The sequence below is a fragment of the Lynx canadensis genome, chromosome D3 (assembly GCF_007474595.2).
Source record: "Lynx canadensis isolate LIC74 chromosome D3, mLynCan4.pri.v2, whole genome shotgun sequence".
Classification (NCBI taxonomy): Eukaryota; Metazoa; Chordata; class Mammalia; order Carnivora; family Felidae; genus Lynx; species Lynx canadensis.
Window position 1 is genome coordinate 77,794,697 of NC_044314.2, and position 18,346 is coordinate 77,813,042.

The 18,346-nt window shown below is 41.1% G+C and overlaps 1 protein-coding gene across 3 annotated transcripts in view; it reads right to left on the reverse strand.

Annotated features, from left to right (window-relative positions):
• The window catches only part of BICDL1 (BICD family like cargo adaptor 1), a 105,898-nt gene extending 91,572 nt beyond the window's left edge, over positions 1-14,326 (reverse strand). For all 3 annotated transcript variants that reach the window (XM_030335795.1, XM_030335793.1, XM_030335794.1), the window contains exons 1-2: positions 13,898-14,326; positions 5,924-6,139 (exon numbers count right to left, since the gene is read on the reverse strand). In XM_030335795.1, coding sequence (XP_030191655.1) covers positions 5,924-6,139; positions 13,898-14,326 — 645 coding nt within the window. The remainder of the gene's footprint in view (positions 1-5,923; positions 6,140-13,897) is intronic.
• Between the last annotated feature and the right edge of the window lie 4,020 nt (positions 14,327-18,346).

Here is an 18,346-nt window from a genome sequence, read left to right on the forward strand (position 1 = left end):
AAAATAAGTAAAGAAACAAACAAACAAACAAACAAACAAAAAAAAGGATTCTCAAAAAGCCTCTAAGTTGTTTTGTTTTGTTTTTTTTTTAACATTTATTCATTTTTGAGAGACAGAGTGCAAGCAGGGGTGGGGCAGAGAGAGAGGGAGACCCAGAATCCGAAGCAGGTTCTAGGCTCTGAGCTGTCAGCACGGAGCCTGATGAAGGGCTCAAACTCACAAACTGTGAGATCACAACCTGATGTGAAGTTGGACACTTAACCAACCGAGCCACCAAGATGCCCCCCAAAACCTCTAAGTTTTATGTAGTATGGCCCATGTTTCACCTCTCCTTTTTCCGAAAGCAAGGCCCACTGTATTCTTTCCACTTTAAAAAAAAACAAAACAAAAACGTTTATTCATTTTTGAGAGGGGTGAGGAGTAGGGGGAGGGCGGGTGCAGGGACAGAGTATCCAAAGCGGGTTCTGTGCTGATGAGCAGAGAGAGCAGAGAGCCAGGTGCAAGGCTCAAACTCACAAACTGCAAGATCATGACCTGAGCTGAAGTTGGATGCTCAACCAACTGAGACACCCAGGCATCCCTCCATTTTTTTTTTTTTTAAGTGGACTCCACACCTGCAGAGCTTGAACTCACGACCCTGAGATTAAGACCTGAGCTGAGATCAAGAGTTAAACACTTAACCGACTGAGCTACCCAGGCACCCCATCTTTCCACTTTTGAGGTAGGATGATAAAGGTCTAACATAACCTATTAAACCCCACTGTCAATGCCATCATAGTGTTACTTTCCTTTTTTTTTTTTTTATTAACTTGTTTTCTTTTTATGTTTTTAAATTTACATCCAAATTAGTTAGCATATAGTGCCCAACAATGATTTCAGGAGTAGATTCCTTAGTGCCCCTTACCCATTTAGCCCATCCCCCCTCCCACAACCCCTCCAGTAACCCTCAGTTTATTTTCCATATTTATGAGTCTCTTCTGTTTTGTTCACTCCCTGTTTTTATATCCTTTTTGTTTCCCTTCCCTTATGTTCATCTGTTTTGTCTCTTAATGTCCTCATATGAGTGAAGTCATGTGATTTTTGTCTTTCTCTAATTTCATTTAGCATAATACCCTCCAGTTCCATCCATGTAGTTGCAAATGGCAAGATTTCATTCTTTTTGATTGCCAAGGCATACTCCATTGTATATATATATATATACACCACATCTTCTTTATCCATTCATCCATCGATGGACATTTGGGCTCTTTCCATACTTTGGCTATTGTTGATAGTGCTGCTATAAACATGGGGGTGCATGTGTCCCTTCGAAACAGCACACCTGTATCCATTAGATAAATACCTAGTAGTGCAATTGCTGGGTCATAGGGTAGTTCTATTTTTAGTTTTTTGAAGAACCTCCATACTGTTTTCCAGAGTGGCTGCACCAGCCTGCATTCCCACATGGTGTCACTTTCTAACTCAGAAAGTGAATTACACTTTCTCCAAATAGGTCAGCTTGAGTTTCACAAAAATGAGTCTCACAGAATTTTAGAAGCTAGAAGAGAACTTAGAGGGCATTTTGTCCAAATGAACAAATAAACTGGAATAAAGGTATCCCCAGGGTATCTGAAGCAGTATCTAAGGGATACAAGATGCCATAGAACAAATCTGACTCAATTCCTAGAAAGATCACTTTTACTCAAATATTTTTGAATAGAAATTTAACTGCAAGACACAACATTTTCAAACACTAATATATGCTGGGGACACTTCAGATTCTTCTTCTCTCAGGTTAGAGAATCAAAGTTTGACTAGATACAGAAACACCATCTACATGAAGAAGACATGATAATTATAAACCATGCTACCATTTATTGAGCACTTACAATATGCTAAACACCATGGTTAGAGATTACATACATTATCTCATTTGCTCCTCCTAACAGTATCAGGTAATAGTGATAATATAATTGTTTCCATTTTATAAAGAAGGAAACTAAGGTTTAAAAAAGTGAAAAAACTTTCGCATGTTTCCCCAACTCATAAATAGCAGAGTTGGTCTTTGGCCACAGGGCTGTCTGACTCTAAAACCTGTGACCTTAATTACTGCCTTAGAAATCTGAAAGTAAAGCACAGGAACCCTAACAAGTCTTGAATTAGAAAAGGCTTAAACAAGTCATGTGCCTTTCTGTCCCTCAAGTTTTCCCAGCTATAAAATTAGAACAATACTTATTCCTTCCTTCATGATAATGAGGACCCAGAAGCTCATGGGATATATATGCTCATAGCATCCTATTATAGAGCTGAAAAGAACCTTGGTCACATAAAAACTTGTACATGAATTTTTATGGTAAACTTATTCATAACAGCCAAAAAGTGGAAACAACCCAAATGTCCATCAACTAATGAACAAACAAAATGTTATATCTGTACAATGGAATATTCTTCAGCCATAAAAATAAAGTATTATTGATATATGCTACAATGCAGATGAACCTTGAAACATCACTAAGGGAAAGATGTCAGTCACAAAGAATCATACATGTATGATTTCATTTATATGAAATGTCCAGAATAGGCAAATCCACAGAAACAGAAAGTAGGCTAATGGTTACCAGGGGTCAGGGCATGGGATAGGGAGGGTTAGGAGGAATGGAAAGTGACTACCAATGGGTATAGGATTTCTTTTTGGGGTGGGGGGGTGAAATATTCTATAATTAGATAGTAGTGACAAAGTTCCCTAGGTGGCTCAGTCGGTTAAGTATCTGACTTTGACTTAGGTCATGTTCTTGCAGTTCATGGGTTCAAGCCCCACACTGGGCTCTGTGCTGACAGCTCAGAGCCTGGAGCCTGCTTCTGTTTCTGTGTGTCTCCCTTTCTCTGCCCCTCCCTGCTCATGCTCTTTCTCTCAAAAATAAACATTAAAAAAAGAGAGATACTGTTCAGAGTTCCACAACCTTGTGAATATACTAAAACTCAGTGAATTTTTATACCTTTAAAAAGTAAATGTTATGGTATATGAATTAATCTCAATAGAGCGGTTATTAAAAAAGAAAGAAAGAAAAGGACACCTGGGTGGCTTAATTGGTTAAGCGTCCAACTCTCGATTTCAACTCAGGTCATGATCTCATAGCTTGTGAGTTCAAGCCCTGGGTCAGACTCTGTACTGACAGTTACAAAGCCTGCTTGCAATTCTCTCTCTCTCCCTCTCTCTCAGCCCCTCCCCTGTTCGAACTCTGTCAAAATAAATAAACAAACTTAAAAAATAAATAAATAATTAAAAAATATATATATAACAACCTTGGAGTCTGTGGCAGCAAAAGAAATATACTTAAAAATATTTCAGAGGTGCCTGGCTGACTCAGTCAGAACATGCAGCTCCTGGTCTGGGGGTTGTGAGTTCGAGCCCCATGCTGAGTGTAGAAATTACTAAATAAATAAATAAATAAATAAACTTTAAAAAATACTTCAGACAAAAGTATCACAGAAGTATTGTACTAAGTTTTAAATATTATACATTTCATGCTTATAAAGACATGTTATAGACATCACAAGAAAAGCGAGGCCTTCTACTACCTCTGCTGGTTGTTATCTTGTCCCATGAGAATCTTAATTCACTTCAAAGCACTCAACTCCTTTGGTTCCTGAATACCCAGTTAATAAAATGATAATAAAATACAATCTAAAATGGCTGTTGATGGAAAACCCCAGGGGCTTGTCCTGCTTAAAAAGAGAAAGGGAAAAAAAGCCACACAACTCACCAAGGGCCTACATTCAAGGCCAGAGAGGATAACAAGAATCTAGATCTAGTGGAAATGTTATCCCCCTATATCCTTTTGGGAACAGCTTATCAGGATTTTCTACAGAGAAACTAGGCAAAGGAACCCCAACTATAAATATACTGCTTTATTAAAACAACCATTAACACTGAAATCCTTACCTTCATATACTGCAGCATAACACGGGCACATTACCTCATTTTCATTTCAAAAGTACTTGCATAAGGTATAGATTTTTATCCCCATTTTAAAGATTAGAAAAGCGAGGCAAAAACAAGGTGAACCAGTCAATGAGAAGCAGGGTCAAGATTCAACATGCATCTAAATTCCAAGCTCACTGCTCTTTTGCTACATGGTGTTTAATATTTGCTTTCTTCCTTCATCTCTCTTGGCCACCTATCTTTCACCAGATCAGAAAGCAGAATTGAGTCGTTTCTGCTCATGTTATTTTATAACATGAACTTACTCCCAAGAGATAACTTCCCCTTTAATTGTTTTGGTTTGCTGTATTCCTTTCATAGGGTTCCGTAAGAAACACTTGCTCAGAATAAGTATTAACGTTTATTTATTTTATGTTTTGGCGGGGGGCAGGGAACAGAGAGAGAGAGGGAGAGAGAGAGAATACCAAGCAGGCTCGTCACTGTCAGCACAGAGCCTGATGCAAGGCTCGATTTCATGAAGTCACTCAAAATAAGTATTAAATAAATGTTGAATAAATAAATAAATCTGGCTAGGCCTGTCCAGTTAACTTAATCTTTCATGAATAATGAACACTCAGAATCTTAAAAATCTTACAAGGATAGAGATTCCCTTCTCAGTTGTTGCAAAAGGTTTTAGAACAGAGTCAGAAATGCTGTTACTAAACTGGCCTTGAAGTGACTTCTTGAAGAACTGTCCAACTCTTTCTTTCCAGTCAATCAAATAGTGATTTAATCTCCTAGATGGGAAGGCAAGACCTTTAGTTCTGCCTATCATGTGGATTCTTACCTTTCACACGTGTCAATATTTCCTGCAACTAGCTACTTTCCAAGTTATTAGGTATCTCTTTTTCCCCTTCTTTCTACCTTCCTGTCTCCCTCTCCTTCCTCCCTACTTCCATTCTCTCCTCTGCCTCTCCTTCTTGTATCTTTCCCTACTTGTGGCATTTACCTCACATTTCCTAGTGAGGCATGAAGGTTTTGACCCGTCTCAGAGTATCCATGGGAACCAACTATGACAAACTAAATGACTTCATACGGTGTTACCCATCGAATTAGTAGAAATGCCAAGAATTTTCCATGTACTGCTCTAGCTAAGCCTTTTCCAAAGATCAAAGCATGACCTACACAATGAGATCAGACTAGAAGTTCTTTCTTCTTCTGATAACTAAAGAGTTAATAGTTTTATTTTCAACACATAAGAAGGACTGAAGTACCATAGTAAATCCCACTCTTAATTTTTAAAAGTAGGTGGATTTAGAGACCAGGGCATTAATAACATTCCTGCATTTGTTAAAAAGGTATGTTCTGTATATAAATTAGATTTGGACCTATTCAGCCCTCAAACTCCCTCTTTGCAATGATTTCAGTCTTGACCCTGGTTAATTAATACTTCCATAACACCATTCTATAAAGGCACGAGAATTTTTTACTTACTAGGATATAAAAGAACAAATTTTAAATACAGATACACATATACTTCTCCTCTCATATTCAAATAATATGAAGAAATGTACATTCACATTTCATCATTGAAAATCATTTGCTCTAATTTTCCCCAAGCTTTTCAGTTTAAAGATGGCACCATTTAATATCTGAACCAAATTCATTAACACAATTTCATCCATGACAGACTTTTTCTAGGTAAAGAAATCACAGACTTTTAGAGCTATACCAAACGTCAGAAATCATTAGGCACAACTCTTTTCATTTTAAAAACGAAAAATCTCCCAAGTTAAGTGATTGTCAAAGTCTCTTAGCTGATTAATGAGAGGTAAGGGTTTTGGTTCCTGACTCCTAGTTCACACAGCTGACGTTCCCATAGGTGAAAATTATTCAACTTGTTGATATCAACACCAATGGCAACAAAAACTTACTCTTACCATATGTATGAACAACATCGTACAGCAGCTTTGGTTTCAACTTTCAGTATTTTATACCATAAATTCTTAACTTGTGGCTTACCCTGCTGAGTTGATCCAATAACCTCTGGTTCTGTTCTGATAATTCCTGGACAGCCCGTGTTTTTTCTCGATCTGCTTCCCGTAGATGAACCTGCTGCCTCTCCAACTCATCCTGAAGTTGTTTCACATCACTCTCCAGCTCTGACACGCGCCCTTCCCATTCCCCTTCTCGGTTCTCAAATCGTCTTCTTAGTTCGTGTTTCTCTTGTTCTAAGTGCTGGGTGAGAAGTGAAGAGGATTTAAAAACTGTTAAAAATGTACAGCCTTTGCTTTTTTTCTCTTTTCACACTCTCCTAACTTTTCTTCTTCCCAATCAGCACAACAAAACACTGCCACATGGGAAAAGTTGTCTATTTCACAGCTACAAAAACACTCCCTTCTTACAGAGTAGGAAGGAGTTAGCATGCTGTTCTTATTAAAAACACTTAATATTACTGTGTTTATTCTTGTCGTTGGGCATGGGACTATGGATGGGACTACAGACTCAGGAATTCACTTGAAATTCAGCCCTAGTCATCTAATTAACTAGTAAACTATACATTTAAACAACTTAACACAAGTCCTTAAGAAGGCTTCTTTTGGAATCAGCTATCATGCCTGGCATAATACCAGACACTTAGAATCAAAGAATTTTCAGGGACGGAAAGAACTCTAGGGATCCTTCAGATTAACCATCTTTTCTTACAAATGAGGTAACCTACAATAAGAGGTCAAGTAACAAGCTCAAGGTCAAACTAGTAAATGGCAGAGCTGGGATTTGTGTTTAAGTCATCTGACTCTGTTTAGCACTCCAAATCACAATTCAATAAATACTTGTTGTGATATATAGAATTATATTTGGATATCAAGCAAGTTCAGCTTCAGGTCTACTTTAAATCATGGCTTATCAGCTTTGCACATTTATTTCTGATCCACTCATTTATTCTTGAGGAGTACCTGCGATGGGTCAGCCACTATGCTGCAGACATAGTACAAAGTAAAACAGACATGGTCCTTGCCTTTATGGAGCTTTCATTCTAGTGGGAGAGACTGATAAAAGTAGTAAGTTGTGGGGTGCCTGGGTGGCTCAGTCGGTTAAGCATCTGACTCTTGATTTCCACTCAGTTCATCATCTCATGGTTCATGAGTTTGAGCCCTAATCAGGCTCCATAGTCACAGCACAAAGCCTGCCTGGGATTCTCTTTCCCTCTCTCTCTCTCTCTCTCTCTCCCCCAAAATAAATAAACTTAAAAAAAAAATAAATTGTGTGTAACAAATGGTATGCAAAGTACAGATGGCTTGAAGCAGCAGCTCAATAAAAAAGGATTCTTTTGAAGGAAATAAGAATACCCTTTTGTTTTTTGGGTTTTTTTTTTTTTTAAGTTTTATTTATTTAAGTAATCTCTATATCCCATGTAGGGCTTGAACTCACAACCCTGGATTTAGAGTCGCATGCCCTTCCACCTGAGCCAGCCAGGCACCCCTCTTTGTTTCTGTGAGATAAGACGCATGTCTCTTAACAGAGGCAAGTATGTTCTACTTAAAAATCATATTATATACGAAATAGCAAAGTCTACACCCCAAGGAGTACATTAAATAGAAGTTAAAGCAATGGTCAATTTGGGGGGGAGGGGACGGCTCTCAGAAAAGCTCTGATATAATTGTTGAAAATATACCCACCTGGACCTCAATCCCAAAGATTGTGATTAGTTAAGAATGGGATGAAGCCTAGGCATGCATCTGTCTACTCATCTATCTATCTTGGCTCTACAGGAAATTCTGATGCACTGAAGGTTGATATCAAGCACTGAGAATGTTTCTACAAGCTATGATGAGCATATAAATCTTCTTCAGAGTACTTCGTCATCTCTTCTACACTCTTATTCTATCCAAGTTCTCACTTTGTGAATATTTTTTGGAGTAATTATTTTGGAGAGTGTTAAGGGCCAGTGTATAGTTGCACAAGAAAATGAAAATCAGTCACATTACTTCACATTTAAGATGTGTCTAAAAAAGAGATTACCCCATTTCACCCTGACATCTTATTCCCTTTTTTGCTGACTTGTTAACACTTCTGAAAGTCAAATTTATCCCTAAAAGATGTAAATTTACCATGACACAGCAGTCAAAATAACGTGCCAAAAGATAAAATCAGCAATCCAAAATCAAAATTCTGATCACATTAGCAAAGGCAGTTTTTACTGAAATAAATGTATGGTCCTCCAGGTCGATCACTCTGGGAAACAACTCACTCGGATATAGTCACTCTAGTATATTTGTTGAAGAAGTCACATTATAGTTAGACTTTATAGAACCTCGGCTTGGAGCATGCAAGGAAAGGAGGAATAAGGGAGGGACTTCTACTCATCAGCCTGAGAACTTTCTGCTCTGTGCTTTCCTCATATTGCTAAACTCCAAAAATGAGAATGTTTTAGTCACTGTAGAGACTTCAAAAAGATGAAATGCAGAAACAAATGCTAATTGCCATCCTAAAATTGTGATACTTGGTTTTATTCAGTTTTTCCAAAATGAAAAAGATTGAGCAGAAGGCAACAGCAAGAACTCAGTAATCACGGTGTTACTGAGAGGCCAGATAAATTAGGCTTGTGTTCTAAAAGAACAGAGAGACTTAAAAATATTCAGCAAACAGCTGTTAGTGAACAGCCCAACTAAGCAACTAAAACAATCCAATGCACTTGGAGTTGGGGGAGGGGTTGCGACAGGTGGTGCTGATTAGTTTATTCTGTCCTTATATTTTTCTGGTCATGTGACAAACTTCCTAATTCAGGTTTCCCAACACTGAAAAAAAGCAGTCAAGACTTTCCTATTAATGTACAGAAAGAATTTAGCCTTTTGTCTAATAAGAGAAAGGAAAGGTTTCCTAGAATTGTATTTTCATTAAGTGTTAAATTAACCAGTAAACTCTAGGCAGCATATTAGGAAGTATGGAGGTCAGGGATTATACGTTATGTTATATGCCATTTTAGATATTATGTGTTATTCCTGTGTCAAAGTTAATATCTACACCTGAAACTAATAATGTCAATTATACCTCAATAAACAAAAGAAGAAAAGTTACCATCAAAACTGTTAAGGTCATCATAAACAAGTTAAGTCTAAAAAAGTGCCACAGCATGGGCACCTGGGTGGCGCAGTTAAGCATCCGACTCTTGATTTCAGCTCAGGTCATAATCTCATGGTTCGTGAGATCGAGCCCGCATCGGGCTCTGGGCTTGATAGTATGGAGCCTGAGTGGGATTCTTCTCTCCCTCTCTCTCTGCCTCTCCCTTGAGCTCAAGCACACGCTCTCTCACTCTCTCTCAAAATAAATAAATAAACAAACATAAAAAAAAGTACCACAGCAAAGAGGAGACTAAGAAGATAGGAAAACTGAATGTAATGTATCCAGGTTGCAATCTTGGAACAGAAAAACACAGTACATAAAGGCTAAGGAAATCTGAATAAACTAAGAAGTGTAGTTAACAGTGTATCAGTAATGGATTTTTAATCATGGCAAGTATACCATGATAATGTAAGATGTTAAGAACAGAGGAAATTGAGTGCAGAACATATGCAAATGTTCTGTACCATCTTTCCATTTTTTCTGTAAATCTGAAACCATTTTTACAATTTTTTTCTGTTTATTTTTGAGGAAGAGACAGACAGACAGACAGAATGTGACTGGGGGAGAGGCAGACACAGAATGCGAAGCAGGCTCCAGGCTCTGAGCCATCAGCACAGAGGCTGACTCGGGGCTCGAACTCATGAACCGTGAGATCATTACCTGAGCTGAAGTCGGACGCTTGACCGACTGAGCCACCCAGGCGCCCCATCTGAAACCATTCTTAAAAAAAAAAAAAAAAAAAAAAAAAGGTATTTAAAACTCTGAAAAAATAAAAAGTTAACATCATTAACCAATCTAAAATTGGTTGTTACTGAAAATGGATTTCCGCCAAGAGCTAAAAAAGCAACACCACTGTCATAAGTCCAGGATATGATTCTTGAAAAATACAAAGAAAAAGTACTATTTTTTTAAGTGGACCAAACACTGTATGCAAATAAGGAGCTCTAGATTTGCCTACCCCAAATCTACTTGTGACTCTCATTAGGTGATCACTTTCATTTTATTTGTTCTGCCCTTAAAAAAAAAAAAAAAATTGTACTAGAATCCTAAGAATTGACCTGCAGAAGGAAAAGGAAAATGTAGTTGAGGTAAAAGACTACCTCTGCATGCAGTAAGAGATAATCCACTCTCAGCTGGAATAGGAAAAAAGGGGATCTTGCATGTTAAAAACAGTATTTTTAGAAACTAAATAAATAAAATACTGAAGAAAAAAGTATATAAATCTGAGTTACTGTCTTAGTTCATGTTCCAGAAAAAAAACTAAGGACCTGGCTGGATATAAGATATAAAAGCAAAAGGGCTCAATGTAGGTGCAGAAAAAATAAATTTTAGAAAGTAACTTTACGGGCGCCTGGCTGGCTCAGTTAGTGGAGCATGTGACTCTTGGGCTCAGGGTTGTGAATCTGGGCCCCATGTTGGATGTACAGATTACTTTGAAAAATCTTGGGGTACCTGGGTGGCTCAGCCCGTTAAGTGTCTGACTCTTGGTTTCAGCTCAGGTCATGTCTCACAGTTTGTGAGTTCAAGCCCCGAATTGGGCTCTGTGCTGACGGTGCAGAGCCTGCTTGGGATTCTCTCTCTCGCTCTCCCCCACTCACGCTGTCTCTCTCTCAAAATAAATAAATAAATTTTTAAAAAAGATCTTTAAAAAATAAAATCTTAAAAAAATAACTTTAGAACTTTAAGTATATGAAAATATAATTCAGTGAATGAATAAAATACAATATAGTCAATTTAAGAGTGGAAAAAAATGACCACAATCTTCCAGTATTTTAAGTTAAACTGAATCTTCATTTTAACCCTAAGAGATATATAGCCAAAAAAATTCTATGTTAATCTTTAAGCCATTAAAGACTTTAAAGAGTGTGCCTTTAGTAAGAGAGCAGTATGAGATCAAGTACTTTATATTTTAAATGACAAAACAAAATCTTAGGTTTGGCACACAGAACTGGAAAGGTATTCAATATTAACAAATAGGTAGAAAAAAATCTTAACAATGGCTTATTGGTCCTGAGGTTAGAAAGGTGCCAGTTTTGAATAAGGGAACAGAGGGGATTAAAACAAGACCAGTCTCACTATTTAACAGTGAAACCAACATTCTCTCAGAGTCCCCTCAAGTGTTAATCTTTCAAACCAACCTGTGAGAAAATGGGTTTGCTCCACTGACAGTTTGTGGAAAATTACAAATGCTTTTAAAAGGCTAGTTTTCTAACCTTAAGTATTTAATTTAATTGAAAATATAGCATGGCAGTGTTAAACTTTATAAGGTATTTTGTCCCTAAGCAGACATTCTAAAATCTAGGCTGCTTAAAGAATATAGAGGTGGGGCACCAGGATGGCTCAGTCATTGAGCATCTGACTTCTGATCTTGGCTCAGGTCATGATCTCATGGTTCGTGAGTTTGAGCCCCACGATGGGCTCTGTGCTGAGAGCTCAGAGCCTGCTTGAGATTCTCTCTCACCCTCTCTCTCTGCCTCTCCTCCATTTGTGCTCTTTCTCTCTCTCTCAAAATAAACTTAAAAAAAATATTTTAAAAAATTTATGCTGAAAGGAAAATTCACTTGCAGGTATCAAATGAATCGCCCTCTATTAGGTTTGTCTCTCTCATATTAGTAAGAATTAAAAGAATTAACAAGGAACTAATGACAATATCTTTATGGGATCTTTTTAAATGTGCTTTTTTAAAAAAAACTAAAAATTGTTCATGATAATCTTCCTTGAAATATACCTTGAAAAAAATAGTATAACTGAACCCTCTAATACTCGTGTTCAGTAACAATCAATATATTTGGCTTTTTATTTTTATTTATTTTTTTAACGTTTATTTATTTTTGAGACCGAGAGAGACAGAGCATGAGCAGGAAAGGGGCAGAGAGAGAGAGAGGGAGACACAGAATCCGAAGCAGGCTCCAGCTCTGAGCTGTCAGCACAGAGCCTGACGCGGGGCTCGAACTCACAGACTGCGAGATCACGACCTGAGCCACCCAGGAGCCCCTATATTTGGCTTTTTAAACAAAATTTTAAAATGTAAGTATATAGAACATAAAATTTACCACCTCAACCATTTTTAAGTGTACAGCCTAGTGTTAAGTACATTCACACTGTTGTGCAACCAGCCCCCAGAAATTAAAATATACGCTAGAGTTCAATATGGTGACCTGTAGAGGAATGATATTTTAAAAACTAATTTAAGAGCTTTAAAATATTTTATTACCATCTGTTTGGTCAATAGCAAAAAGTCAAAGGTAATTTATTCTTTCACAATAGAACCCTTCTTGTTATAGAATTTTTAAATCTTTCTCCTTTGTGAAGAAATGTATAAGGGCTCCACATGGAACCCAGGGTGTGTGTAACTGCACACTCAGGATTACTCAGAAATCCATCACTAATCAAACTGACTGATAACAATGTTTCTTCAATAAGTCCCTCACTGAAGGAATTTCAAATCACAAGAATAAATCTCTGCAGTAGTACTTCTATAGAGAGTCATGTAACTAAATCCCATTTAAAAAAAAAAAAACCTTTTATTTCTAGACCTCTACTTCCAGTGAAAACTAAACACTTCAATTCACTGGGTGCTTTTTGGCAGTCTACCTATAGGTTTCACAAACCACTTTTCAGAGAGGTATCTCAGGAGTTCATCGACTGGCAGACCCAGTTAACAGGCCAACTGAACTACAGGGCACTCAACTGGTTTCCTTTTTTCTCCCTGATTTACTTTTGATACATCCCTAGACTACAAACACACACTTAAATCTTATTATAGAAAAGTTTCTGGTCTTATATTCTGACTGTTCAACCAGCAGCAGTGATATGGAAGCAGACTAGGGTCAATTTCAGACCTTATTCAGGACTGTACTATTCTCTTGTAACTAAGAATAAAAAGAACTGGTTGCAACCAAACTGGGTAACAACAGTAAATGCACAGGCAGAAAAAAAATAAGCTAGTCTCCAATGCCACAGATGCCCCACCCCCTTTTTTAAAAAAAGCTCTCTAATTTTTACAAAGGCTGGCATTCCATACCACTTTAAAGGCCCTTTCCCAGTAAAGGGCAAGAAAACAAACAGGCATAGCTCCAAAAGACTTTGATACAGAAAACTGGCAGAAATCTTACACACTTTAAGAAGTATTTATAATAGTTAAAGTAACATGGTTCTCATGGGGTGCATTTGGCCACCGAATCGCATGAATGAGGCCCAGAAGACCAAAAAAAAAAAAAAAAAAAAAAAAGCGTACTGTTTAAATACAAAATACACATAAATGCCGAGGTCCAAATTAAATCCACTACCAACAGTCACATGCCGAGCCCAGGCTTGCCTGATTTCTGCAATGGAACCACATTTCCTAATCCCTGAGTATTTGAAGGCTATATAAAGCTCCTTGAGGGGCACTTGTTTCCCACAACTCTGAGCTGCCGGGAAGTTAAGACAAGGGCATCTGGAGGCCTTAACGCCAAAACTGGAAGGCTTTAAGGCTAACACCCTGATTAGAGATTAACTACTCTGAAAACCTGAAGCATATTTTAAATGCTTCCCGACTTTCTCATTTCTCTGTGTGCAGACATCACCTCAGCGCTGTATAAATTAGTCATACTGTAAGCTCTATTTTAGACGCTGTGTACAGTACATATATAGAATGGCCCACAGCGGGGCTGGGGCGGTGCGTGGACCCATTTGCTGAAGTCAGGTGGATTCAATGTTGCCCTGGTCTGATAATTCGAAACCCTCCACCCGACCCCTCCCTCCAGGTGGTTTTCTGTTAAGGCAGGGTGAGTAAGGAAGGAGTAGGGTGGGTGGCTCCCGAAGCTGAAGCTGCCCAAGGCCGAAAGGGCTCTCCCTGCTTCCCACCCATCCCACGAGGGACGTCCTCACCTCCAGCTTGTCTGTCAGCTCCTTGTGCATCTGCTCGTACTGCCGGCTCATGTCCTGGTTCCTCTCGAGCAGCGCCTTGCCCAGCCGGGCCGCCAACACCAGATCCTTCTCTTTCTGCCGGATCACCGACAGCAGTTCGGGATCCTGGGCGGGCGGCGGCTGCAGTCCGGACCCCTCGGCCGGAGGCCCGGCCTCGGCCTGAGAATGCTCCCCGGGGTCGGACGGCCGTTCTCCGGCCGCCAGCAGCGCCAGCTCCTCCTCTAACGCCAGTTCCAGCTCCCCGGAGCCCCCGGAGAAGGAGATGAGGGCGGCGGCGGCTGGACTCCCGACTGCGTCCGCGGCCGCTGCGGGCAGCTCCATGCAGCAGGCGCTGTCCGGCTCCGCGGGTGCTGAAGCGCGGCCGGCCAAGCCCAGGCAGAAGGCGGACATGGCCCGCGCGCGCGGAGCCCGCAGCGGTGCGGCCCGGCCGGCGCGCGCCAGGCTGCAGGGGGGAGGGGCCCCGCCGCGCCGCCCAGCGCCCCGCGCCTCGCCCCGCGCCGCGGCACGCGCCCCTCGGGTCCCCGCGAGCCCTGGGCGCGGCGCGCGCCGGCCCGCCCCTCCCCCGCGCCGGCGGCACGCGCCCCCCCCCCCGCCGCCGCCGCCCCCGGGGCTCAGCTGCTCGGCTCGCGCTAGGGAGGAGGAGGGGGTGGCAAAGGGAAAGGATGAGGAAGGGAAGACCGGGGGGCGGCGAAGCGAGAGGGGAGGTTGCGAGGAACGCCGCCGCCGAGTTTTCAGCCGCCCTGTTGCTGCTGCTGCTGCCGCTGCCGCCGCCGGCCGGGCAGCGCCTCACCGGGCGGGCTGCGCTCCGCTGTCGCTGCGACGCTCGCTGCTGCTGCTGCCGGCGGCCGCTCTCTGCAGCCGCGCTCCATGTCCCTCGGCTCGGCGGCAGCCCCAGCAGCAGCGGCGGCGGCGGCGGCTGCTGCAGGCGCCGAGGCGGCGGCTCCACATCGCGCGCGGCGCAGCCGGGCGAACTCCTTCCTGCCTCCCTCGGCTCCTCCCGCTCACCGGGCCGGCCGCACCCCGCCCCGGGCTTCCGGCCGCGCCCCCTCTCCCCGCCCCTTGCCGGCGCCTGACGCGCGCGGGCACCTGTTCGCCGCGCCCGCGCGGGATTCGCCGGCTCGCGGGTCTCCTCAGCGGCGCCCAGGTGGCGCCGGCGACCTTAACCCCTACGCTGCCTCAAGCCCGGGGACGGCTGCGCGCGCCGCCTGGGGAGGCGGCTGGCGCATCCCTAATGGTTCGGGCGGCTCCCCGGCGCGGCCACGCCCCCGGCCTCGCGCCCACATCGGATGTGGCCCCGCCCCCAGCACGCTCACCTCGGGGTGTGGCCTCGCGCTCACCTCGGAGCACAGCCCTGCCCCTGGCCTCGTTCTCACCTCCGTGCGAGGCCCCGCCTCCGGGCTCGCGCCACCTTTGGGCTGGAGCGTTTCTCAGAGTCTGGTGGCGATCAGTTTTGTCGAACCTCAGGTGGTCTCCAAGAGGACTGGGGATGTTCTTCCAAGGCCGAGTCCCGACAGAGACTCGTGGTCACGGAATTTAGGTCTGGGCCCTCACCAAAGCTAAGCAGTCAGGAGAGGGAGCCCTAGCGAGCAGGAGGGAGAGGAATGACTTCAGAAATCCGGCATTTTAATGATGATGACTCAGGGATATGAAGGACCAGAGGCCTCCGAGATCAACAGCCCCGAAAGAAAGAATTATGTTGAGAAATAATGGGGAAAAAAACTGCTCACAGATGGGAATATGAAGCAAAGAATCGCCGTGATAATGACTTTTGTTTATTAGGTACTTAGTATGTTCCGCGTCTTGTGCTAAATGCTTTGTATGCATTATCTTAGATTAGTCCTAACAAGAACCTTATAAAGTGCTGTCACTCTTTCCATTTTACGGGGAGGAAATTGAGACCTCGAGAGGTGTTCTCTGCCTAGATCATTACAATAGATCACATCCTGGCAGGCTGACTCCAGGGTTCACGTAGATCATTATTCTTTACTTTCCTCACGCATGAGAAGTCTCGAGGAAGATAAATAGTAGTTTTTGACCAAGATGGCCTGGGTGGATATAGAAAATGGTAACAGGAAGCTTCCTGCAATGATCAAAACAATAATTGAAGAGCCTACTGGGAGACTCCAAGCAGTTCTTGCTTTGACCTCACTGGTGATGCTCTTGTCTATTTTCAGAAAAAAACCCCATCTGAAGCTAGACTAGGTCCCTATTTATTTCCTTTACTCTTGAATAACAACCCTCTTTTGAGTTAGATCATACCTTGATTCTTTTCATCACAGTGAGACGGAAATTTCAGGACACCAAGAGGCTGAAATGGGTCAAATGGATTCTCCTGGTTTTTATTCTTTATTAACTTCAGAGCTCATCAATATTCAGGTATATACATGACTTTCTACTGTCAGACTGAACCTCAAGTCTGGCTTTGTTTGCTTGTTGATTGAAAAGGAGGCAGACAACTGAGGGATTCCCACATTGATCTTAGAGCTAAATTTAGGAAGTTGATCATGGTACCAGTCCAGCAGCAGTGGACTCTTCTAATACTTTTTTTTTTTAAGTTTATTTATTTATTTTGAGAGAAAGGCAGAGGGAGAATCCCAAGCAGGCTCCCCCACTGCCAGTGTAGACCCGATGCATGTCATCGACCCCACCAACCATGACATCATGACTTGAACTGAAATCAAGAGTCGGATGCTCAGCCTACTGAGCCGCCCAGGCATCCCAGTTGTAACACTTTTTATTATACCCTCTTGAGCAGAAATTGTGGGCCCCTGGTGAGACCCAACTGCAACTCTTTTATCTTTTTTATTACAAAAGGACAAGTTTCTCCCTAATTTATTTATAGAGACACACATATCAAGAGCAAACAGGATTCCTAATCAAAAGGAGTTTCAGAGGGGGGAAAATCTTTTGAATGCTTTTAATGAAGCATATAACTTTAATATCTACATTGTTGATAATAGCATGTAGGCATATAGGTGTACAAAAAAAAGGGAGGTGAGGTCAACTATTTTTCCTTGATGCAGAGTTGGCAGCCTATCTTTCCTGAAAGGTCTCTGACTTGCCTTTCTTGAACTCAATGGCCCTACTCTATTAGACTTACCTGTTACTGTGAGGACAAATTATAACTAACTCTAGCTCCTGAAGATTCTCCTAAACAATGTTCTAAATGAACTAGAAGGTGATGATTTTCTATTGTAGTTTTGTCCTAAGCACTGTCTTTCAGTAAACAGTCAAAGGAGACCAGCTCAAGTTTGGAGAACTATTTAGAATAGTGGTTCCTACAGTTTTTGGTCTCACGACCTCTTTACACTCTTAAAAATTATTGAAGATCTCAAAAAGCTTTATATAGGTTTTGATATATATTTACTTACATAGTAAAAATTAAAATGAGAAAATTTAAAAATATTAATTCATTAAAAAATACTTAGGTGTTTGGGTGGCTTAGTTGGTTGAGCATCCGACTCTTGATTTTGGCTCAGATCATGATCCTAGGTCTGTGGGATTGAGCCCTGTGTAGAGCTCTATGTGGAGCAGGAAGTCTGTTTAAGATTCTCTCTCTCTCCCTCTGCCCTTCTCTCCTGCTCATGTTCTCTCTCTCTAAAATAAAAGTTTTTCAAAAATTTAAAAATACGTAGAATAAATTTGTTACATGTTAATATAATGTATTTTATGAAAAATAGATATATATTCCCAAATTTAAAAAATGAGAAGAATGGCATTATTTCTCTTTTTTACTAATATCTTTAATGTTTGACTTAATAATAGAAAGCTGGATTTTTATGTCTGCTTCTCCTTTCAATGTAGTGACATTTTGTTTAGATTGAAATATGTGAAAAAAATCTGGTTCCACAAAGATATAGTTGGGAAAAGAAGGAATACTTTAATAGCTCTTATAGATCACTGGGATATTTTTCTTTAATATTACACCAAAACTCGACAAGTGATAGCTTATTTTTTTAATGTATGTCAATAATTATAATTTTCTTTTTCTTTATTTTTTAATGTTTATTATTTATTTTTGAAAGAGAGAGATAGAGCACAAGCCAGGGAGGGACAGAGAGAGAAGGAGACACAGAATCTGTCTGTCAGAACAGAGCCTGATGCTGGAGCTGTGAGATCATGACCTGAGCCGAAGTCAGAGGTTTAACTGACCAAGCCACCCAGGCGCCCCAACAAGTAATAGCTTCTTAAAGGTTAGTTGCAATGTGGAATCTAAAACCATATCAAGGAAATGCATTGATCTATCTTTCATTTTGAATGTATATTATACCCATGTATGATTGATTCTATAATAGCATATATTGGTCATTTGGAAAATATCGGTTCACTGAGTTATACAGATCTTCCAAATATTGTAATATGTCATTATACTATATTTTAAAAATCACAGTCATTAATATAATCACTGAT